We start from the raw sequence: 26,249 nt of genomic DNA, 5'->3' as shown, positions 1-26,249 counted from the left end.
AAAAAAAAAAAAAAAAAACAAAAGTGAAAGAAAACCCCCACAAATACGTATTTCCATAAACGTCTAGATGCATACAAATCTTGTTTTTAAAAAATTTGAGGTTTAACTTCCCATATGTGTTTTTCATTTTCTCAATTTTCTACAATAAAAATGCCATTTAAAAATATAGTTTCCAGCCAGACACAGTGGTTTACACCTGTAATCCCAGCACTTTGGGAGGCCGAGGGGAGCGGGGATCACTTGAGGTCCAGAGTTCAAGACCAGAGTGGCCAACATTGGCAAAAACCCTATCTCTACTGAAAATACAAAAATTAGCCCGGCATGGTGGCACATGCCTGTAATTCAAGCTACTCAGGAGGCTATGGCATGAGAATCGCTTAAACTCAGGAGGTGGAGGTTGCAGTGAGCTGAGATCATGCCACTGCACTCCGGCCTGCGTGACAGAGTGAGAATGTCTCAATACACACACACACATATGCATATATATAGTTTCCTATCAAAAAGTGGGATACGAACATGAATAGACAATTCTCAAAAGAAGATACACAAATGGCCAACAAACATGGAAAAATGCTCAACATCACTAATTGTGATGGCTAATACTGTCAACTTGATTGGATTGAAGGATGCAAAGTACTGATCCTGGGTGTGGCTGTAAAGGTGGTGTTACCAAAAGAAATTAACATTTGAGTCAGTGGACTGGAAGAGGCAAACCCACCCTCAGTCCAGGTGGGCACCATCTAATCAGCTGCCAGCATGGCCAGAATAAAAAGCAGGCAGAAGAACATGAAGAGATTAAACTAGCTTAGCCTCCCAGCCTACATCTTTCTCCTGTGCTGGATGCTTCCTGCCCTCAAACATAGGACTCCAGGTTCTTCAGCTTCGGGACTCAGACTGGCTTCCTTGCTCCTCAGCTTGCAGACAGCCTATTGTGGGACCTTGTGATCGTGCGAGTTAACATTCCTTAAAAACTCCCCTTTATATATACACCTATCCTATTAGTTCTGTCCCTCTAGAGAACCCTAACAGACTTTGGTACCAGGAGTGGTTCTAGAGGAACAGAATATTAAGGATGGAGTTCTTTTGTCGGTGGGTTTCTGGAGATGGCTCCTTAATATGATCAGACCCCAAAATGCTAAGGACTCTACTTTTAGTAGTACGGCGAACACTGATAGTCCTTGGCATGAACTGTTTAGAGTTATGCAAAATAAATGCATTTGACACTCCTGATTCACCGCTTCTGAGAGGGAAAAAGTTTGGTGACCCTACACATAATACCTTTGACCATATGTGGAGAACCAAGGAACACAATGAAGTTGGTTGGCTGCTCCTAAGTTCACTGGACAAAGTGATGAAAAACAATGATGAACTCAGGGATTCTAACTCCAGGTTTCAAAAGCAGATACTTCAAAAGCCCTGAGTGAGAGTCTTGTCTCCTGTAGACAAAGAGCTGAAATTGTGGAAAATCAGACACAACCTCTTATCTTGTGAGTGGCTGACCTGCAATGAAAGGCACATGCACAGCCTCGCCAGGTGTTTACTGTTAAAGTGAGAGCCCTGATTGGAAAAGAATGGGAACCTGCAACTTGGAATAGGGACATGTAGGAAGACCCTGATGACGCTGGGGACACACAGCTTATAAACTCTGATGAGCCTTTTTGCCAGAAGAAACAGCTTCACCATCCCCAGTAGTGGTAACATTACCTCAGGAGAGGAGAATCAGCCCTGTTTGCTTCTAGACCTATAAGGACTAAAGTCCCAGCGGCCCCCTAGAGGTGAAGTTCAGAGTGTAACCCACAAGGAGGTGTGCTACACTTGAAAAACACTGAGTTTTCTAATTTATATAGGCAGGAATCTGGAGAACAGGTGTGGGAATGGATGTTAAGGGTGTGGGATGATGGTGGAAGAAACACAGAGTTGCATCAGGCTAAATTTATTGATTTGGGCCCACTAAGCAGGGACTCTGCATTTAATGTTGCTGCTCAGGGAGTTTAAAAAGGTTCTAATAGCTTGATTGCTTGGTTAGCTGAAATACGGATTAAAAGATGGCTCACTCTGAGCGAGCTAGAAATGCCTGATCTCCCTTGGTTTAATGTAGAGGAAGGGATCCAAAGGCTTAGGGAGATTGGGATGGTGGAGTGAATTAGTCACGTTAGACCTACTCATCCCAGCTGAGAAGGTCCAGAAGATATACCCTTGACCAATGCTTTGTGAAAGAGATTTGTGAGGGCAGCACATGAATCTTTGAAGAGCTCTATGATTGCTCTTCTCTATATGCCAGATCTAACAGTGGGAACCACAGTCACTCAACTACAAAATTTAAATACAATGGGAATAATTGGATCCAGAGGTGGCAGGGGCCAAGTGGGAGCACTCAACCATCAAATGCAGGGTGGGCGAGCTACCATAATGGACCACAGAGGCAAAGCAGCAATCAGAATAATCTGACTTGTGTAGAGCTTTTGCACTGGCTAATTAATCAGTGTTCCCAGAAGCAGAATTGATAGGAAGCCTACTGAATTCCTACTTAATTCATATAAATGGAAAACTTCCAGGTCAAGTGAACAAAAGACTAATTTGAATTACAGAAAACAAGAGAATCACAGCCCCTCAATTTCCAGACTTGAGCCACTTTATAGACCCAGAACCCCTTGAATGAAGCCCCCTGAGGAAGGACTCTACTACAATACCAACAATTTATGCTGTGAATCTTTCTCCCATCCTTCCCCAAGGAGACTTCTGGCCTTTGACCAGGGTAACTGTGCACTGGGGAAAGGGAAATGATCAGACATTTCGAGGACTACTGGACACTGGCTCTGAGCTGACGTTGATTCCGGGGGACCCAAAACGTCATTGTGGTTAAAGTAGGGACTTATGAAGATCAGGTAATCTAATGGAGTTTTAGCTCAGGTGTGACTTACAGTGGGTCCAGTGGGTCCCCGGACTCATCCTGTGGTCATTTCCCCAGTGCCAGAATGCATAATTGGTATAGACATACTTAGCAGCTCACAGAGCCCCCACATTGGATCCCTGACTGGTGGGGTGAGGGCTATTATGGTGGGAAAGGCCAAATGGAAACCATTAGAGTTGCCTCTACCTAGAAAAATAGTCAAACACACACAGTATCACATCCCTGGAGGCACTGCGGAGATTAGTGCCAACATCAAGGACAGTGCAGGGGTGGTGATTCCCACCACATCCCCGTTCAACTCTCTCATTTGGTCTGTGCAGAAGACAGATGGATCTTGGACAATGACAGTGGATTATCATAAGCTTAATCAAGTGGTGACTCCAGTTGTAGCTGCTGCACCAGATGTGGTTTCATTGCTTGAGCAAATTAACACATCTCCTGGTACCTGGTATGCAGCCACTGATTTGCCAAATGCCTTTTTCTCTGTTCCTGTCCATAAGGCCCACCAGAAGCAATTTGTGTTCCACTGGCAAGGCCAGCAATATACTTTTACTGTCCCACCTCAGGGGTATATCGACTCTCCACATTTGTGACATAACCTTGTTCAAAGAGACCTTGATCGTTTTTTGCTTCCACAAGTTATCACACTGGTCCATAACATTGATGACATTATGCTGATGGGATCCAGTCAGCAAGAAGTAGCAAGCACACTGACTTACTGGTGGGACATTTGCATGCCAGAGAATGGGAAATAAATCCGACTACAATTCAGGGACCTTCTACCTCAGTAAAATTTCTAGGGGTCCAGTGGTGTGGGGCCTGTGGAGATATTCCTTCTAAGGTAAAGAGTAAGATGCTGCATTTGGCCCCTACTACAGCCAAGAAAGAGGCACAACACATAGTTGGCCTACTTGGATTTTGGAGGCAACAAATTCCTCATTTGGTTGTGTTACTCCAACTCATTTATCGAGTGACCCGAAAGGCTGCCAGTTTTGAGTAGGCTCCAGAACAGGATAAGGCTCTGCGACAGGTCCAGGCTGCTGTGAAAGCTGCTCTGCCACTTGGGCTGTATGATCCAGCAGATCCAATGGTGCTTGAGGTGTCAGTGGCAGATAGGGATGCTGTTAGGAGCCTTTGGCAGGCCCCCATAGGTGAATGACAGAAGAGGCCTCTAGGATTTTGAAGCAAGGTCCTGCCATCTTCTGCAGATAACTACTCTCCTTTTGAGAGACAAGTACTGTTTGGAGCCTTTGACAGGCCCCCATAGGCGAATCACAGTGGAGGCCTCTAAGAATTTGGAGCAAAGCCCTGCCATCTTCTGCAGATAACTGCTCTCCTGTTGAGAGACAGTTCTTGGCCTGTTACGGTGCTTTGGTAGAAACTGAATGTTTGACTATGGGTCATCAAGTCACCATGCGACCTGAACTGCCTATCATGAACTGGGTGCTTTCTGACCCATCTAATCATAAAGCGGGTCATGCACTGCAGCATTCCATCATCAAATTGAAGTGGTATATATGTGATCGGGCTTGAGCAGGTCCTGAAGACACAAGTAAGTTACATGAGGAAGTTGCTCAAACGCCCATGGTCTCCACTCCTGCCACTCTGCCTCCTTTTCCCCAGCCTGCACCGATGGCCTCATGGGGAGTTCCCTATAATCAGCTGACAGAGGAAGAGAAGACTAGTGCCTGTTTCACAGATGGTTCCACATGATATGCAGGCACCACCCAAAAGTGGACAGCTGCAGCACTACAGCCCCTTTCTAGAACATCCCTGAAGGGCACTGGTGAAGGAAAATCTTCCCAGTGGGCAGAACTTCGAGCAGTGCACCTAGTTGTGCAGTTTGTGAGGAAGGAGAAATGGCCAGATGTGTGACGATATACTGATTCATAGGCTGTAGCCAATGGTTTGGATGATGGTCAGGGATTTGAAAGAAGCATGATTGGAAAATTGGTGACAAAGAAATGTGGGGAAGAGGTATGTGGATGGACCTCTCTGAGTGGTAAAAAACTGAAGATATTTGTATCCCATGTGAGTGCTCACCAAACGGTGACCTCAGCAGAGGAGGATTTTAATAATCAAGTGGGTAGGATGACTTGTTCTGTGGACACTACTCAGCCTCCTTTCCCAGCCACCCCAATGGGTCCATGAACAAAGTGGCCATGGTGGCAGGGATGGAGGTTACACATGGGCTCAGCAACATGGACTTCTACTCACCAAGGCTGACCTGGCTACGGCCACTGCTGAGTGCCCAATTTGCCGGCAGCACAGACCAACACTAAGCCCTTACGACACCCTTATGACACCAGTCCTCAGGGTGATCAAACAGTTAATTGGTGGCAGGTTGATTATACTGGACCTCTTCCATCATGGAAAAAGCAGAGGTTTGTCCTCACTGGAACAGACACCTACTCTGGATATGAGTTTGCCTATCCTGTATGCAGTGCTTCTGCCAAGACTACCATCCATGGACTCACGGAATGCCTTATCCGTCATGGTACTCCACACAGCATTGCCTCTGAACAAGGCACTCACTTTACAGCTAAAGAAGTGCGGCAGCGGGCTCATGCTCAGGGAATTCACTGTTCTTACCATGTTCCCCATCATCCTGAAGCAGTTGGATTGACAGAACAGTGGAATGTCCTTTTGAAATCACAATTACAACACCAACTAGGTGATAATACTATGCAGGGCTGAGGCAAAGGTCTCTAGCAGGCTGTGTAGGCTCTGAATCAGCATTTCAGTATATGGTACTGTTTCTCTTATAGACAGGATTCACAGGTCCAGGAATCCAGGGGTAAAAGTGGAAATGGCCTCACTCACCTTCACCCCTAGTGATCCACTAGCAAAATTTTTGCTTCCCGTCCCCATAACATTACGTTCTGCTGGCCTAGAGGTATTAGTTCCAGAGAGAGGAATGCTGCCACCAGGAGACACAACAATGATTCCATTAAACTGGAAGTTAAGATTGCCACCTGGACACTTTGGGCTCCTCCTAAAGTCAACAGGCTGAGGGAGCTACAGTGTTGGCTACGGTGACTGACCCAGGCTATCAAGATGAAATCAGTCTACTACTCCACAATGGAGTTAAGGAAGAGTATGCATGGAATATAGGAGATCCCTTGGGGTGTCTCTTAGTATTACGATGCCCTGTGATTAAGGTCAGTAGGAAACTACAACAGCCCAATCCAGGCAAGACTACAAATGGCCCAGACTCTTCAGGAATGAAGGTTTGCGTTACTACACTAGGAAAAAAAACCACAACCTGCTAAAGTGCTTGCTGAAGGCAAAGGGAATACAGAATGGGTAGCAGAAGAAGGTAGTCATCAACACCAGCTTCAACCACGTGACCAGCTGCAGAAATGATGACTGTAATTGTCATGAGTATTTCCTCCTTATTTGGTTAGGAACATGTTTGCGCATGTATACACTTGTAATAAGAAAATAACTTCATTTTATTTCCCTTTTCCTTCATCATGTGACATAAGATTTATTGACTTCATATGAGCAATTAAGTGTTAACTTTACATAATATTATTTGGGTTGGGGGTTTCCAGTTGTACGAATGACAGTTGTATTGTGTTAGGCATAATTATTACATTATTGTCTTTATTTAAAGACTATGTATGATCTCAGGAAGTGTGTATGGGTTCAAGCTGACAAGGGGTAGACTTGTAATGGTTAATACTAAGTGTCAACTTGATTGGACTGAAGGATGCAAAGTATTGATCCTGGGTGTGGCTGTAAGGGTGGTGTTACCAAAAGAAATTAACATTTGAGTCAGTGGACTGGAGAGGCAAACCCACCGTCAATCCAGGTGGGCACCATCTAATCAGCTGCCAGCATGGCCAGAATAAAAAACAGGCAGAAGAACATGGAGAGATTAGACTGGCTTAGGCTCCCAGTCTACATCTTTCTCCAGAGCTGGATGCTTCCTGCCCTCAAACATCAGACTCCTGGTTCTTTAGCTTTGGGACTCGGACTGGCTTCCTTGCTTCCTTGTTCCTCACCTTGCAGATGGCCTACTATGGGACTCTGTGATCATGTGAGTTTATACTCCTTAATAAAGTCCCCTTTATATACATCTATCCTATTAGTTCTATCCCTCTAGAGAACCCTAATATACTAATTATCAAGGAAATGCAAATCAAAGCCACAATTTGATACCACCTTACTCCTCTAAGTATGGCCACAATAAAAAAAACAGATGCTGGAATGGATATGGTGAAAAGGGAACACTTTTACACAACTGGTTGGAACTAAACTAGTACAACCACTATGGAAAACAGTGTGGAGATTCCTTAAAGAACTAAAAGTAGAACTACCATTTGATCCAGCAAGCCCACTACTGGCTATCTACCCAGAAAAAAATAAGTCATTATATCAAAAAGACACTTGCACGTGCATGTTTATAGCAGCACAATTTGCAACTGCAAAAACTATGGAACCAGGCTAAATGCCCACCAACCAATGAGTGGATAAAGAAAATGTGGTATATATAGGCCGGGCATGGTGGCCTGTAATCCCAGCACTTTGGGAGGCTGAAGTGGGCAGATCAGAAGGTCAGGAGATCGAGACCATCCTGGCCAACATGGTGAAACCCCGTCTCTACTACAAATACAAACATTAACTGGGTGTGGTGGTTTGTGCCTGTAATCCCACCTATCCGGGAGGCTGAGACAGGAGAATCACTTGAACCAGGGAGTCGGAGGTTACAGTGAGCTGAGAGCGTGCCACTGCACTCCAGCCCAGCAACAGAGCAAGAGTCCATCTCAAAAAAAAAAAAAAAAAGTGGTATATGTAGACCATGGAATACTACTCAGTCATAAAAAATGAATGAAATAATGGCATTCACAGCAACCTGCATGGAGTTGGAGACCATTATTCTAAGTGAAGTAACTCAGGAATGGAAAACCAAACATCGTATGTTCTCACTCATAAGTGGGAGCTAAGCTATGAGGATGCAAAGGCATAAGAGTGATATAATGGACTCTGGGGACTTGCAGGAAAGGGTAGGAGGAGGGTGAGGATAAAAGACTACACATTGGGTATAGTATACACTACTTGGGTGACGGGCGCACCAAAATCTCAGAAATCACCACTAATGAATTTATCGATGTAACCAAACACCCATCTGCTCCCCGAAATTACTAAAATAGGCCGGGCGCGATGGCTCACGCCTGTAATCCCAGCACTTTGGAAGGCCAAGGTGGGCGGATTGAGATTGAGGTCAGGAGATTGAGACCATCTTGGCTAACACGGTGAAACCCCATCTCTACTAAAAACACAAAAAATTAGCGGGACGTGGTGGCGGGCACCTGCAGTCCCAGCTGCAGTGAGCCAAGACTGTGCCACTGCACTCCAGCCTGGGCAACAGAGCGAGACTCTTGTCTCAGAGAAAAAAAAAAAAAAAGGAAAAAGAAATATTACAAAAATAAACATAAAAATATCATTTCATGAGGCCAGGTACGGTGGCTCATGCCTGTAATCTCAGCACTTTGGGAGGCTGAGACGAGTGGATCAGGAGTTCAAGACCAGCCTGGCAAACATGGTGAAACCCTGTCTCGGCAGATCACGAGGTCAGATCATCAAGACCATCCTGGCTAACACGGTGAAACCCCGTCTCTATTAAAAACACAAAAAATTAGCCGGGCGTGGTGGTGGGCGCCTGTAGTCCCACCTACTCGGGAGGCTGAGGCAGGAGAATGGCGTGAACCTGGAAGGTGGAGCTTGCAGTGAGCCAAGATGGCACCACTGCACTCCAGCCCGGGACAAAGCGAGACTCTGTCTCAAAAAAAAAAAAAAACCACACACACACACACACACAAATTAGCCGGGCATGTTGGTGCACCTGTAATCCTAGCTACTTGGGAGGCAGAGGCAGGAGAATTGCTTAACCCCAGGAGGTGGAGGCTGCAGTGAGCTGACACAGCATGTCACTTCATGAAATAGAGGAAGCAGGAGCTAAATCAGAGTAACTTAAGAAAACAAAACTAGTGGGGCATGGTTGCTCACGCCTGTAATCCCAGCACTTTGGGAGGCTGAGGCGGGCAGATCACCTGAGATCAGGAGTTCGAGACCAGCCTGGCCAAAGTGGTGAAACCCTGTCTCTACTAAAAATACAAAAATTAGCTGGGCATGGTGGGGGGCACCTGTAATCCCAGCTACTTGGGAGGCTAAGGCAGGAGAATCACTTGAACCCAGGAAGCAGAGGTTGCAGTGAGCCAAGATCACACCACTGCACTCCAGCCTGGGTGCAAAGAGCAAAACTCCGTCTCAAAAAGAAAAAGAAAACAAAATCGGTAATATATAGTTTCACTTGTTCACCTGCCTGCTGGACTTGGCAAACAGCTGAAAGATTTTTTCAAGAAACATATGAAAGAAGAAATAGGGAATCTGTGGAAAGGAAAAGATGGAAGACATTAAAGAAAAACATGGAAATGGATAAAGAAAAAAGAAGCTGGGGATAAATACTTTAAAGCTGCAAAAATCAACCCAGATGAAGAGTTTACTTATTTACCAAGGGTTTATATATTTTTTTCTAGTGTTTAAAAAACATGAATTTAGTTATTTTTCCAGAAATTTGTGAGATCAATAGTCATCAAATTTTTTTTTTCTGGACTAGTAATTCTTAGCCCTCTAACTAAAATGGGGGTGCCATTGAAGGTTTATTGCACCTGAAAGCATTTTAACTGGTTCTATATGAGTAGATCTTATATCATTTGTGTATGTAAGTGTGTTTAATTCTACAAATTAACTTATATTTTAAATGCACCGAAAGATCTTACTAAACATCCCTATTTTATCCTTGATATAATTCAAATTTTTGTAAGTGCAAACTTTTATAAACTAAATTATCCTTGTAATTTTATCCTCTCCCCAACTGTAGTACCTGACCTTGCTTAATATATATATGCTTTTTAACACTACACACAATTTCTAAGACTCTAAAATATATCAGTATACTTTTCTAACAATATATGATTACGAAAGGTAAAATTCAGTTTACTTATTTTCATTTTACTGAGTAAGTGATCTCATACCTTTTCACCATCTTGCTTCTCTTGCTGTGGTGGCGTTTCCAGTGCTGGCCGTGCATCTTTATCACTGCTTTCATCCTCAAATTCAATCCCTCTCTGTTCGGGTTCTTCTTCCAGGAATTCTTCTGAGCTCTCTGATGGGCGTGCAGTGGACTCCAATCTAAAAAACAAAAGAAAACCATTCTCACTTGTTTCATTAAGGATAAATACAAAATCTCAGAAGTCCTTTCTTAAAGTAACATTTTAGAGAATCAACTATGTTGTCAACAACTTCAGATTTTACAAGTCTAAAACCAATCTCTTCATCCTCTTATAATATTGCCATCTTCTCAATTATGTAAATTAGACCCTTCTTCTTTTATTCTATCCATATCTTATTGGATCTTATCTTTTTTTTTTTTTTTTTTTTTTTTTTTGAGACAAAGTCTCACTCTGTTGCCTAGCCTGGAGTGCAGTGGCGCGATCTCGGCTCACTGCAACCCTCCACCTCCCAGGTTCAAGCAATTCTTCTGCCTCAGCCTCTCGAGTAGCTGGGACTACAGGCACGTGCCACCACACTCAGCTAATTTTTTGTATTTTTAGTAGAGACAGGGTTTCACCATGTTAGCCAGGATGGTCTCCATCTCCTGACCTCATGATCCACCCATTTCGGCATCCCAAAGTGCTGGGATTACAGGCGTAAGTCACCGCGCCCAGCCTGTATCATACCTTTTTTTTTTTTTTAACCTCATTTATACTGAAGGACCATGGATCTTACTCTATTAGAATCAGCATATATCCTGGTTTACCTGGAGCAGTCCCAGTTTACAGACTTTTGTCCATAATTATGGATACTGGCATAATTATTAATAATGCTCCTTTCATTCTCAAAAATGTGACCTTGGACAACACACTATATGGTTTAGTTCTAACTCCAAAGCTGCCTTTCAAATATATTCCTGACTTTCTATGCCCATTTTCACAGCTCTGCTTCAGGTCCCAGTTCTCTCTGGAGCACTGTACTTCTTCCCAATTCATCTTCAGACTTACAGTACATCTTCATCAAGGCTTTCAGCGCTGTCTTTCTAATACACATTATCTATACCTGTGAGAGCCCAGCTCAGAAACTTCTGGTGGTTCTCTATAAGCTCAGTGAATAAAGTGCACCTTCTTTGAAAGCCTAACATATTTGTTTGTTTTTGTTTTTGAGGCAGGGTCTCCCTCTGTCATCTAGGCTGGAGTGTAGTGGTGTGATCTCGGCTCACTGCAACCTCCACCTCCTGGGTTCAAACGATTCTCCTGCCTCAGCCTACTGAGTAGCTGGGATTACAGAAGTGTGCCACCACGCCGGGCTAATTTTTGTATTTTTAGTAGTGACAGGGTTTTGCCATGTTGGCCAGGCTGGTTTCGAACTCTTGACCTCAGGTGATCCACCCGCCTCGGCCTCCCAAAGTGCTGGGATTACAGGCATGAGCCACCATGCCCAGCCTAGACCCTTATATTTACCTTATTCATCAATTATCCTTAGTAACATTCCTCCTAGCTTTGTGCCTTTGCTCATGTCAGTGCTTTAGTTGAAATCTGTACTGATAAAATAGCCACGAGACACACTTCACTATTTTACATTTAAATTAAAATTAAATGAAACAATTCAGTTCTTTAGTTGCACTAGCCATACTTCAATGGGCACACTGGCTAATGGCTATTATACCGGGCAGTGTAAATACAATACATTTCCATCACTGCAGAAAGTTCTACTTCTCAGCCTTGGTGTAGAAAAGGGATCAGCAAACCTTTCCTTTAGGCATCGTGGGCCATATGGTCTCTGTTCCAACCATTCAACTCTGCCATTCCAATGCAAACATAACTAAAAATATATAAGCTTAATAATATATAAAAATATATGTATGCTTAATTTAAAATATATAAGCTTAATGAGCATGGATGTCTTACAATAAAATTTTATTTACAAAAACAGGTGGCAAGTCAGATTTGGCCTACAGGCCATAGTCGGTGGACCTTTACACTAGAAAGTCTTCTGTCTCAGCTCCACTTGTTGGGTTTCTATTTACCTTTGATGCCCAGGCCCAAATGCCAAATCTCTCCATTCCCTCAATTAGAATCTAACACTCTTTCCTCAGTATCCACAGCATTCTGCACTTTCCATTATTGTACAATCACAATCCACCTTACGGTGCTCTTAAACTGTGTTCGTATCTCTCTTTACCCCTAGGCAGTCAATCCTTTGAGGGCTAAGATGATGTTTTGTTGTTCATATGTTTGAGCAAACAGTCAAGCTTAAACTCCTACTGTTCTGCTTATGAAAAGCAAACAAAATTCCACAATAATTCTGGGAGGCTCAATTTAAAATACATTGTTACCCTTCTAAAAAGGGTACTACCATCAAAATATGGCTCAGTGAGAAAACCAGTTTTCTAAATTCATTTTTTAATTACTAGATTTAAATATTTCCTTATATCTATCTTTAACATTACAAATTTTTCACCAAAACAAACATTTACAAACCTAATTACCCAAATTTAAAATTATTTGCGTAATAGGATAAGCATAGCTACAGAATTCTCTACTTGACTACAATAATTTGACAGTTAAAATGGCGAAGTTTTGAATTAACTAAATGGTTGACTCAGGAACAGCTGGCAGAACTGTTAGGGCAGAAATCTAATTTTATTATAAAAGTTAGAGTCTTGCTTTAAGATTCAAAGACAGAGGATACAAGTTGAGACTCAAGTGTTCTGTTGATTCAGCTAGCAACTAAATTCCTGAAGGAACTGACTGTACTATTTATGGTTATCACTAATTTACAAATTATATCCAATAGCCCAGTAAAATGAATCAATAAAGTAAAACTGAGGGTATTTTAAAACTGACTAGAGCCTGTTCACGTCAACTCCCCAGAGTCTGCGAATCCTCTGCTCTGAGACCGTCTGGACTGCCTCGACCCCAGCTTTCTCTCCTTTGAAAACACTAAGAATAATGTCACTGCATCAGTTTTTACTAGAGCCAATCAACTGTCATGCCTGAAACAGGGATTGTACTCAGATTGCCCTCAGTCTCAATAATCACGAAGTGCACATCTATAAGAAGGGACACCAGTGGGTGAAAGCTCATGAACTCAAGGAGCACAGTGGACACATCACAGGTACTGACTGGGGCTCCCAAGAGCGACCGTGTGGTCACTTGTGGGGCAGACCACAATGCCTATGTCTGGAGTCAGCAAGATGGTGTCTGGAAGCCAACCCTGATGATCCTAAGAATTAATCACACAGCTACTTTTGTGAAGTGGTCCCCTCCAGAGAACAAATTTGCTGTGGGAAGTGAAGCACAACTCATTTCTGTTTGTTACTTTGAGTCTGAAAATGACTGGTGGGTGAGCAAGCACATTAAAAAGCTGATTCGCTCCACAGTCCTCAGCTTGGATTGGCATCCCAACAAAGTTTTGCTGGCAGCAGGATCATGTGACTTCAAACACAGTGTGTTTTCTTCCCACATTAAAGAAGTGGATGAAAAGCCAGGCAGCATGACCTGGGACAGCAAGATGCCTTTTGGGCAGCTGATGTCAGAGTTTGGTGGCAGTGGCACTGGTGGCTGGGTCCACAGGGTCAGCTTCTCTGCCTGTGGGAGCCACCTGGCCTGGGCCAGCCACGACAGCACCGTGTCTGTTGCTGATGCCTCAAAAAGTGTGCAGGTCTCAATCTGAAGACGGAGTTCCAGCTGCTCCTGAGTGTGTCATTCATCTCAGAGAACAGTGTCGTGGCTGCTGGCCATGACTGCTGACCAATGCTCTGTAACTACGATGACTGTGGCTGCCTGAGCTTTGTCTCTTAAGTTAGAGATTCCAAAACAGAGCATCCAACGCAACATGTCTGCCATAGAATGCTTCTGCAATATGGACAAGAGGGCCATGACTGAGGGCTGCAACATGGCTTTGGAGATGCTGCACCAGAATAGCATTGCTCAAGTCTCTATTTATGAGGTGGACAAGAAAGATTGTCACAAATATTGCACTACTGGCATCGATGGAGCCATGACAATTTGGGATTTCAAGGCCCTCTGGAGTGAGCCTCCACCATCCAGCATGACAAAATGTGGCTGTCCACAGCTGCGCCATGGCACAATGGCGAGGAAGCCAGCCCCAAGGAAACACAAAAACACATATCACGCCAATACCGTGTGGTTTTGTTTGAATATAAAATTGATGAAACAGTTGGTATTTTAAAAGCAATGGTTTTTTGTTTTTGTTTTTTTGCAATTTCATTCCATTCTTGACCAAAGCTTCTCTTTAAGCAGTTTATTATGGAAAATTGTCACACTAACTTAAAAGACAGCGTGAGGGAGATATGTAAACTGTCCACTAGAAAATTAAATAAAAGAACTGAATGTGGGGGGAAAAAAACTGACTAAATCTCAGCATTACTTAAAACCATACCATCAAATTGAGCATTGGTGATAATGACTAATTTGGGATAATATAATCGCTAGATATTCTCCTAGATTTTCACACATGAAGTGAGTTTATGCCAGTCTCTTATTAGCAACTTCTCCCAATAGCATTGTCAAGGTAACACTTAGCACTGATAAACAACTAATAATCTTGTACAAGAATTTAAATATGGATAATTCAAATATTACCTCCTAAACCAAAGCCATCTGCTACACAAACAATGTAATAAATAGCCTCTACCTTAAATGCTAAATACTAATATGACAGTACAAATAAACAAAAAATGAGAGTAAAATAAACAATTATTTACTTGTTTAATGAAGCTGTAGGTGAAGTCTGGGAGGTCTTTTCATCTTCGCCTTGAGAACTGCTAAATTCAGAATCCTGAAACCGCTTTCCAATCTTTGGCCGCTTTAGATTACTACTTCGAGTACGAGTGGAAACTGATGTTTTTTCATGACCTGAGGAGAAACACAGCAAAACTGCACTTAGTTGATTATATATTAAAAGGACTACCTATTAAAATACACAGAAATGCAAGAACTACACTGGTTTACACATATTCTCCACATTACACAGGTTCACCCTCCTCTCACACCAGGCTAAGAAAATTATTTAGATTATTATATAATTAAAATTATATAATAACTTTGTCAAGTTATATGAACTGTGGAATTAATTTCTCACATTTCCCTGTTACCTTGGGCTTTGCAAAGTGTTTTTGTATTTCACTTGCATTCTCTCCCAATAATCTTGAAAAACAAATAACGTAGACATTACCATCCCTATTTTATAGCTAAGGAAATAACGAAGAGAGAGGTACAATAGCTTACTCAGTGTTCACATAGCAAAATCAGTGGCAGTGGTGGCATGAGAACCTAGATCTAGATTTTAGAGCTGGTTAAGTATTCACTTACTCAGGGTGACATACCACACACACATGCACACATATACACACACACTGCCCTAATGTGAAGTGTCTCAAATACTTACTGATATATCAGTTGAATTTCTTACCTTCAGAAGTGCTTGCAAAGGCATCTTTTAGAGAATCAATCTAAAAAAGAGATAGAGTCAAAACCAAAGTTTTAGACTATTTTTTCTCCCTATGGATCTATTTACAGTTTCAAAGAAAAACTTGTAAAATGTTTTTCAAATAACACTTTTTGTTAAGAACATTTACTTTAAAAATAAAAAGATTATAGTTCAGCTTCAGTTTAAAAGACTGAGAACATATGCAAGTCATCTAATATGTCACAGTGTGTCCACTAGTGTCTCCTAGTTCTGTCCTCAGCCACCTTCTCTGCTCAGTCCACATGCTCTCCCTTCGCTATGCTTACTTCAGTATCTGCTTATTGATGAATTCAAATATACGACTTAAGCCTCCAAACTTTCTTCCTGATTTCCAAAGCTCTATTTCCAATGAAATATCTCCCAGTGCATGTCCCATCCAATTTCACACTCAATTATTCCCAAAATGAACTTTATCTTTCCCCAACATTATTCTCTATCTTACTTAATGACAATTCAGTCAGTCATTCTAGCCAGAAAACAGTGAGTCAGTAATGACCTCTTCCTAACCCACATTTAATCAATCACAAAGCCTTTCAATTTTAACTGAAGAATCTCTCAAAACTGCCCTGTCCTTTGTATTACCATTGCTTTAGTTTATGCCTTTACTCTCTTGAACTTCAACTATTCCAACAGCCTCCTCACTCATATCCCTTGCTCTAATCACATCCAGTCTACACCCCTCCACCCTGATGACAAAGTGATACTTTCAAATCACAAACTGTACCATTTTTTTGCTGAAAAAAAAACAAGAAAAAACTTTTAATGGCCAACCACTGCTTAGAATACAAATTCTCTACCTATTCAATACCAAATACCTCTTTCATATCAAACATGCCATTTCCTTTACACCTCTGTAACTTTTTCACATGCTATCCTCTGGAATGTCCTAACAAAATTCCCACCCACCCTTTAAAAGTCATCCTCTCCTATGTACCTCCAATTACTTGCTATAATAAGGCAATTATTATGCTATAGTATATTATATATTTCCAACAATGGACCATCTAGTTCTCCCATGTCTAAGAACTGTATCTTTATATGTCCAATGCTTGCCATAGTAACTACTTCGTTCATCCATTACATGCTTACTAAAACTCCACAATATAGTGGGCACACAGCCTTCAATTTATAGAACAAAAGCAAGGGAGCAATTGTGATAAATCATATGACAAAAATCTTGCTTCAAGAAACTTTTAGTTCAACAAGAAAAGGTTAAAATGTAGATTAAGATGAATACATAAAAGGTGCAAAAAGTACAAGAGAAATATATGTAATGTTTTATGTATAAAAATAGGAAAAAGCACATAACAATACCATCATCGCCTAAAGAATAAATCATGTAGTTGAAATAAACTAAACTATTTGTGGTACTAACAAAAAGAGATATAACATAAATAGTTTAAAACAACAAACATTTTCCTTCAACTATTTAAAACATTAAAGTAATATGAAGAATATGAATTTCTAAAATCTTAAATAGGTTAGATTCTAAAATCTAATTTATGCTGTCAACTGTATGATATAGTACCACTGTAATATATTCTCACTCAAATGACACATCTAAAATTATTTGGCTTAATATTAAAGTAAATCATTGCTCTCATTACATTTATAGGAAGAGTAGATTTTCTACTTTCCTTGATTTTATAACTGGCCAGTACTAAATGAATCTGTGTATATCTGAGGAATTTGGACTGCAATAGGACAGGAGCATATTTTCAAGTTTGAATTTCCAAAAGTGGGAAAAAAATTCCCAAAAATCTAACTCCTTATATATATAGTTATTCTTTAAAATATTAACAAATTTTCCACTCAAATAGTCAACTCTCATGCTAATTAAGACAGAAAATAAGCACAAATAATTCCCTAAAGTAGTTGTTTCTAAAATATGCCTATGCATTTACATAGACATATTCAACACTCACCAAAAATAAACTTAGATACACAGGTACAAAAATATGACTGCAATAAATGCCATCCCCCAAAACCCTAGACTGCTAGAGTCCCATCAACGGGCCTGTATTTTAAGCAGTATCAAGTACCACAAAACATCACTTCTAGAAAAGGACCTGGTAAGTCCTGTGGAGTTTGGTAATGGGACCTGTCCTTCTACTTTCAGGATACCTAATATTTGCAAAGTGCATTACATTCTACAAAGACCTAGCATATACAGCCTCGAACTTTACATAACAACTTCATAGTCTTTCACCTACTAATTCCACTTCTGGAAATTTGTATGTTAAGAGAAGTAATTACATATGCACAAAGATTCATATATAAATGTGTTTGCTCCTGGGTCATTTAAAAATGTTAAAAATTTAAGGATCCTATGTTAAGGAAACAAATAATGATAGTTACATAAAACAGATAATAGAATAAATAGTGTGCTACTATTTAACAATCATGTTTTAATGATTTAATGCCACAGAAAATGCTTCCAATATTACATTAATGGAGAATAGCAGTTAAGCAATCCAAGAGAATAAAAACAAAAATACAATATATACAGATATATGCTTTCTAATATGCAATATTAAATATATATGCAAAAATTTTAACGGTGGCTATATCTGAATAGTGGGATTATAGATTTTTATTTTCTTCTATATTACTTTATGTTTGTCCTAAATTACCTTTAATTAGCTCATAATACTTTTAACATCATTAAAATTATTTTTCAAAGAAAATTAAAGTCTTTAGTAATATTAACAGAAGATGCCAGGAAAACTAACACAGTAGAAATTACATAGCTTTGTTGAATGAACTATGACATTTAAAACTCAAATATAAACTGAATCTATTTTTTAAAAATACAAAAATTATTTACAACAATAAACATACAGACAGTGTACCTACAGTTAGCTGCATCTCACTAGACTGATTGTCTTCAGTTCTTGCTTCATATTCTGGAACATATGCAGGACCATATTCTCCAGACATAGGTCTTTTAGGTTCATTTTGAGAAACTGCTGTGTATAGAGGAATTTTAAAAACTGTAACCCAATCAGTATTTGGTTTTAAGTGTAACATTGTAGTAATTTTCCTAACAGCTCTGAGGAGCAGCCTGGACAGAAAGAGTCACAAAAATCTAGGTGTGAGATGTTCTCTTCACCAATACCTTATAATGCAACATTGCCGTTATATACAATGTTAAATAGTTGTTTTAAGTACTTAGTAGCTTTGGGGAGAAGTGCATGAGATTAGGGGGTACTCTGGACCCCCTGGTGACTATTCTATGCCATTTCAGTAATCTATGTTTATTTCTTACCCACCAATTCCTACTGGGCTGTTCTAGGTCTTCTTGTTACTAGGGACTCAAAAGTTAATACATCACAAATATTCAAACTTTAGACAAGAGTCTGTTACTAGAACAATCACATTATAATACACCACTACTCTGGACTCTAAGACACAACCATTACTAGCCACTGCTTTTTAAACTGGACTTACAAGCCAGCAAGGACAGGTTACCAAAAATAAATACATAAACTGAACTCAAACTGAAAACACTCTTACCTGGAATTTTAAGTGCTTCTCTTTGTAATGCTCTGGTGACTGGTATTCGCTGGTACCAGTGTCCAACACCTTCAACTTCCCAAAGGAGTTCATGGTCTCCTGGGTACTTTTCAAAGTATTGCTTGCAAGCTGAAAAACACATTCAGAATTTTCTAGAAATCCCAAATATCCATTGTTTTGAAAAACAGAAGATGAAAAGTAAGCTTCCCAACTCACTTCATGGAGCTAGCATAACCTTGATACCAAAACACCACCAACACAACTCAAGTATACAGTAGTTTCATTTATAAATAAATTGAATTCTGAAGAAGAAAAATAAGGACAGAGACTTGTCCAAGTAGATACCAAGTATTTGAAACAAGTACCAAGTATTTGAAACCGAGTATTTAAAACCATAGTAACTGAAACAACCTAGTACTGACATAAGGATATATAAACGGACTGGGATAGGAGGGAGAAGGAGAAGAAAAATACCAAAAAACAAACAAACAAAAAACCTACAAATAAGTAACAAAGAAACTCCACTAGGAAAGAACCACACATACACTACAACTTGCCAAATGACAGAAAAAGCATTATATTTTAGCAAAGAATGGATAAACTATTAAAATAATTGTGCTGAAATAAAAATCCATGTAAAAAAGCAATAAAGTCAGATCCTGACCTCACATCAACATAAATTCTAAACAAATTCTAAGACCTAATGTGAAAAACAAAATATTTAAAATAAAACATAGGAAAATACCTCTAGGACATTAGGGTCCAGATGGATTCCTTACAAAAGACACAAAAATCACAGTCCATGATGAAAAATTATGATCTATTAAGATTTAAAACCTAATGTATCAGGACTGTGCAACAGAACTTTCTGTGATGACAGACATGTCCTACTATCAGTACTGTCCAATACAGTAGCCACTAGCCACATGTGGCTACTGAGGAACTGAACTTAAACTTGTATTTAAATTAGTGACTACTGTATTGAACTGCACCATTCTACATGAAAATGATATCAGAAAGACACAGATTAGGAGATATTTAGAGTAAAACAAAGGAGTAGTACTCAGAAAGTATAAAGAATTTCTGAAATTGAATTCAAAAGACAGTTATCCCAAAGAAAAACTGACAGAGACTATGAACAGGAATTTCACACCTAATGAAATCTGAGTGGTCAATAAACAAAGATAAAGATGATAAACCTCACTAGCTGCCAAGGAAAGGTAAGATATGATTTTTACACCTGTGGGATGACAAGCACCAAGAAGAATAAGGGAAATGGAAACATACACTCTGCTGGTGGGACAATAATTTTGCAACGGTAAAGTAGAAGAGAACTTTACGATCCAATTCTACTTCTAGGTAAAAACCCTAATTCCTTATACCGATGCTCCCTGACTTACACTGGGGTTACATTCTGATAAACCCATCATAAATTGAAAATACCACTAAGTCAAAAATGCATTCACTACACCTAACCTACCAAACATCATAGCTTAGCCTCACTTATGTTAAATGTGTTCTGAACACTTACAGTTCAGAATACAGCCTACAGCCTACAGCCTACAGCCTACAGCCTATAGCCTACAGCCTGGCAAAATCATCTAACACAAAGCCTATTTTATGATAAATTGTTGAACATTTCATATACTTTATTGAATACAGTACTCTGTAGAGTATTGGTTGGTTGCCCTTGTGATAACCTGGCTGACTGGGAGTTGTGATTGGCAGCCACTGCCCAGCTTCATAAGACAGTATCATACCACATATCATTAGCACAGGGAAAGATCAAAATTCAAATGACTGTTTCTACTGAATGAGTATCACTTTTGTACCATCATAAAATCAAAAGCCAAACCATCAGAAGTCGAGGGCCATCTGTACCAATGCAAAAAACATTTATAATATTCATTACAGGACTAATTTTAAACTAGGATGACCGGATGTAACCTAAGTGTCAAACAGTAGGGAAATATATGAATAAACTGTAATATGTATGTAATAAAAATACTATATAGTATTTAAAACAAATGAATTATGGCTACCTAAATCAATATTGATAACACTTTTAAAAATGCTCAGTAAAAATCTGGGCCAGTAAATGAACAAAATGATGCCACATATAAGAAGTTTAAGAAAACACTAAACAAGGCTTGGGCGTGGTAGCTCACGCCTGTAATCCCAGCATTTTGGGAGGCCAAGGTAGGCAGACCACGAGGTTAGGAGTTCAAGACCAGCCTGACCAACATGGTGAAACGCCATCTCTACTAAAAATACAGAAAATTAGCTGCGTGTGGTGGCTACTCAGGAGGCTGAGGCAGGAGAATCACTTGAACCTAGGAGGAGGAGGTACAGCCACAGTGGAAAACAGTTTGGCAGTTCCTCAAAAAGAATTACTGTATGACCCACCAATTTCACCCTCAGGTATACATCAAAAGAAACGAAAGCAGAGACTCAAACAGGTATCTGTACACTAACATTCATTGAAGCATTATTCACAATAGCCAAAAGGTAGAAACAACCTAAGTGTCCATCAATAGATGAATGGCCAGACAAAATACGGTATATTCAAACAAAGGAATACTATCCAGCCATTAAAAGTAATGGAATTTTGATACTGTATATGCTACAACATGATGGACCTCAAAAACATTATGTTTAGTGAAGTAACCCAGACACAGAAAAACAAATATTGTATATAATTCCATTTAGATGATGTAGCTAGCATGGGCAAATTCATAGGGACAGAAAGCATTAAAGAGGTTACCTACCAGAAGATGGGGATAGGGGAAAAGGGGAGTTAATTGTTTAATGGGAGAAAGTTGATGTTGCGGATGATTGAAAAGTTTTGGATATATACAGTGGTGATGGGTACAAAACACTGTGCATAAGAGCCACTGAACGGTTCACCTACAAATAAGGTATTATATATAATTTTTTACAACAAAAAGTGGTTTGAAAAACAAGAAAGCACACTAAATAATATTTTATTATGTTTACAGACATAAATATGAAACAATAAGTAGGAAAATAAACACTAACTTCAGGAGTGCAATTATCTCTGGGGAGGAAAGGAGAAAGGAGAATGGTCTTAGGGAAGAGTTCAAAGAGAACATCAATTGCTTCTTTTATTACAATCAATAAACACTGTATTTAGTTCTCTTAAACTAAAACTAATACAGCAAAATCTTCACATTTGTTCAATCTAGACTTGGTACAGAAATTAGGACACTAGTCTATCATTTTTTTCCCTGTATATTTGAAAATATTTCTCATACATTCTGGGTTTAGTTTCCAAAACTAAAAGGAAGGAAGAAGCTGGAGAAAACCAAGGCCACGAAACAAAACAAAAAGGCATGGCTAATAAACCAACTGTTGAGATAAAATAGAACACTGATAAATACTTCCAAAAGGAAAGAAAAAAGGAGAAAGAACAAATGGGACAAATAAAGAATAAATAGTAGGATGGGAGATTTAAACATTTAAATATCAAAACTTACTTGCAAAAAATGCACATGGACTAAAGAAAACATTAAGAAAATGAAAAGGACATGAGAAACAATTAACAATACACACATATAACAACTCACATCCAGGATACATTAAGAACTCATAACTCGGCTGGGCGCAGTGGTTCACGCCTATAATCCCAGCACTTTGGGAGGCCGATGCGGGCGGATCACGGGGTCAGGAGATAGAGACCATCCTGGCTAACACGGTGAAACCCCATCTCTACTAAAAAATACAAAAATTTAGCCGAGCGTGGTGGCAGGTGCCTGTAGTCCCAGCTACCCAGGAGGCTGAGACGGGAGAATGGTATGAACTCGGGAGGCGGAACTTGCAGTGAGCCAAGATCGAGCCACTGCACTCCAGACTGGGCACAGAGCGAGACTCCATCACAAAAAAAAAAAAAAAACCTCATAACTCAACAAGAAGACAAGCAATTCAATACAACATAAGCAAAAGATGTGAACAAACACCTCACTTGTTCTACACTTTTTTAGGGTAGATGATTATCCAATAATTACACGAAGAGATACTCAAAAATCTTTAGTCTTCAGAAAAATGCAAATTGAAACCACATAATGAGTGAGATATCATTATCCACTTACTACTAGGAATGACTACAATTAAAGAGATTGACAAAATCTAGTGTTGGTGAGTATGTAGAGCAACCAGAACTTCCATATACTTACACTAACGGGAATGCAAAATGACATAACTACTTTAGAAAATGTTTGCAACTTCCCAAAGTTAAACACAATCATAAAACCCAGTAATGACACTCTTAGGTATTCGCTCCAAACAAATGAAAACAAATGTCCATCATACAAAGACATTTTCATGCAGCTTTATTAGTAATAGCCAAGAAAGGAAAAAAACCAAATGTCTATCAACAGGCAAATAAATTGTGGTATAATGAAAGTGAGCAATACGCAGCAAAATAATAAAAAATTAAAAAAGGAATGAAGTACTGAGACATGCAACATCAATGAGCCTCAAAAATAAGATGCCAGATACAGAAGTATAGATACCGCATATTTCCATTTTTCATGAAACTCTAGAAAAATCTAAGTGGTACTGACAGAAAGCGTATCAGTGCTTGCCTGGAGTGAGAGTTTGGAAGGGAAGGAAGCTGAGGGACTGGTGCACAAAGGGAACTTTTGGAAACAAAGTTATTATCTATCTAGATTGTGTCTACAGTAGCAAAGGTCCATATGTTTGTCAGAAGTCATCAAAAATGTACCCTTAAAAATTGGTACATGTTATTGTATATAAATTATAACTTAATCGATATTTGCCTTTTTTTTTTTTTTTTTGGAAACAGGATCTGACTCTTTCCCTGAGTCTGGAGTGCAGTGGCTCACTGCAGCCTTGAACTCCTGTACTCAAGTGATCCTGCTGCCTCAGTCTCCCGAGTAACTGGGACTACAGGCGCACACCACTAGGCCTGGTTTTTTTTTTTCTTGAGACAGAGTCTCACTCAGTCACCCAGGTTGGAGTACAGTGGCACAATCTCGGCTCACCACAAATTCTGCCTCCCAGGTTCAAGCAAAATCTGGTGACTCAGCCTTCTGAGTAGCTGGGATTACAGATATGTGCCACCATGCCCAGCTAATTTTCGCATTTTTAATGGAGATGGAATTTCGCCATGTTGGCCAGGCTGGTCTTGAACTCCTGGCCTCAAGTGATCTGCCGGCCTCGGCCTCCCAAAGTGCTAAGACTTTATGGGAAGACAGAAATTAGCTGATAATCATCTGTAAATCATTTGGTATTCAATTTATTTATCATTAAAATCACAGAAGAGAGTAAGTACTAATGGATTCTGCCTGCAGTGGATGTCTCTGCATCTCTCCTCAAATTCAGTAAAGCACTAATTAGAGGGTAATGCATTTTAGGATTATCCAAGGGCACACAATGCCCATCCCACTCTCATGTATGGATTTAGACAGAAAATATGATTCAAGATGGGCATCCAATTCAGTACTTGTTCCTGTTTTCTGGATTGCTTTTGATATTAAAGAAGGTGCGGAAAGTTTGGAATAAAAATATATTCAGTGGAAATAAATGTCTACTGTTAGACTGAAATCAATAGTAAATAATACTTTAAAAGAGTTTCTAGGTTAAACACTATCCAGCATTAAATCTTACCTCATTGAGTAGTTGTATACCTTTACACAAATGCAAAACCAAACCCACTAATGGTTTTAAATCACCACCAAGTGATATGTCCATAAAATGGAATACAGCATTGAAAATAAATGGAACTACATGAATCTATATGGATGAATCTCACAAATATAAAGATGAGTAAAGAAAGCAAACTGCAGAATTCATACAGTACATATTTATAGTTTTTAAATATATAAAGCAACTTGATATACTGTTTGAGAATACACACATATGTATTACAAGTCTAAGAAATGTATGAGAAAAATAAAGCCAAGCTAGGTACAGTACTCATCCCAGGGAAGGGAAATGAGTCTAATTGGGTAGAAATACACAGAAGGCTTCGACCATATTGGCAACAAGCCATTTCTCGTGGATAGTACATGCTGACATAGTACATGAGTATTTGATATCTTATTTTTATATCTTTTTATTTTTTTGAGATAAGCTCTCAATTTGTCACCCAGACTGGAGTGCAGTGGTACAATCTCGGCTCACTGCAGCTTCGACCTCCTGGGCTCAAGCAATTCTCCAGCCCCTCAAGTCACCAGGACTGCAGTCCGTCAAGTCACTAGGACTACAGGCACAAGCCACCACACCCAGCTAATTTTTTATAGGGATGGGGTTTTACACCATGTTGTCCAGGCTGGTCTCAAATTCCTAAGCTCAAAGATCCACCCACCTCGGGCTCCTAAAGTGCTAGGATTACAGGCATGAGCCACCATGCCCAGCCAATGCCTTACTCTTTAAACTTTTTTTTTTTTAATTGAGGTGAGGTCTCACTATGTTGCCCAGACTGGTCTCAAACTCCTAGACTCAAGCAATCCTCCCACCTCATCTTTTGGAGTAACTGAGATAACAGGCATACACCACCATTCCCAGTTTCTTTATTCCTTTTTGTATGTCTGAAATTTATTTTTGTTAATTTTAAAAGCTACCATAAACAAATAACACCCCCCCGCCTCGACCAAAATGGTCAAAGGATCTGAACAGATTTCTCCAAAAAAGATATACAAATGACCATTAAGCACATGAAAAGATGTTCAACATCAAAGCAAAGCAAAACTATGAGATGTCCCTGCACATCCACTAGGATGCCTGTAATAACATATACAGATAATAACAAATGTTGGTGAGGATGTGGAGGGCTATAATACACAGATAAGAACAAACGTTGATGAGGACGAAGATGTAGAGAAATGGTAACCCTCGTATAACATTGCTTATGGGAATGTAAAATGGAGCAATCACTTTAGAACAAGTTGTGGTACAGCCATACAATGGAATATTATTCAGTCATAAAAAGAAATTAAATAATAATTTATGCTACAACATGAATGAACCTTAAAAATATGCTAAGTGAAAGCAGCCAGACACAAAAAGTCACACGCTGTATGATTCCATTTGTATGAAAAATGTCCAGAATGAGTAAATCCACAGAGACAGAAAACAGATTAGTGGTTGCTACAGGATGAAGGGGAAATGGACAGTGACTGCTAATTGGTACAGGGTTTCTTTTTGGGGTGATAAGAATGTTCTAGAACTGCTGGCTATGATTGAACAACTATGAATATACTAAAAACCACTGAATTACACA

General features: G+C 39.7%; 1 protein-coding gene across 2 annotated transcripts in view; it reads right to left on the bottom strand.

Moving 5' to 3' along the window:
• The window catches only part of FAM169A (family with sequence similarity 169, member A), an 84,221-nt gene that overhangs the window by 3,654 nt on the left and 54,318 nt on the right, over window positions 1–26,249 (bottom strand). For both annotated transcript variants that reach the window (XM_011996573.1, XM_011996581.1), the window contains exons 7-11: window positions 18,986–19,114; window positions 18,326–18,438; window positions 15,413–15,452; window positions 14,706–14,856; window positions 9,955–10,111 (exon numbers count right to left, since the gene is read on the bottom strand). In XM_011996573.1, coding sequence (XP_011851963.1) covers window positions 9,955–10,111; window positions 14,706–14,856; window positions 15,413–15,452; window positions 18,326–18,438; window positions 18,986–19,114 — 590 coding nt within the window. The remainder of the gene's footprint in view (window positions 1–9,954; window positions 10,112–14,705; window positions 14,857–15,412; window positions 15,453–18,325; window positions 18,439–18,985; window positions 19,115–26,249) is intronic.

The sequence above is a fragment of the Mandrillus leucophaeus genome, unplaced genomic scaffold, assembly GCF_000951045.1.
Source record: "Mandrillus leucophaeus isolate KB7577 unplaced genomic scaffold, Mleu.le_1.0 Scaffold114, whole genome shotgun sequence".
NCBI lineage: Eukaryota > Metazoa > Chordata > Mammalia > Primates > Cercopithecidae > Mandrillus > Mandrillus leucophaeus.
This window is presented reverse-complemented; position numbering and strand designations above follow the sequence as displayed.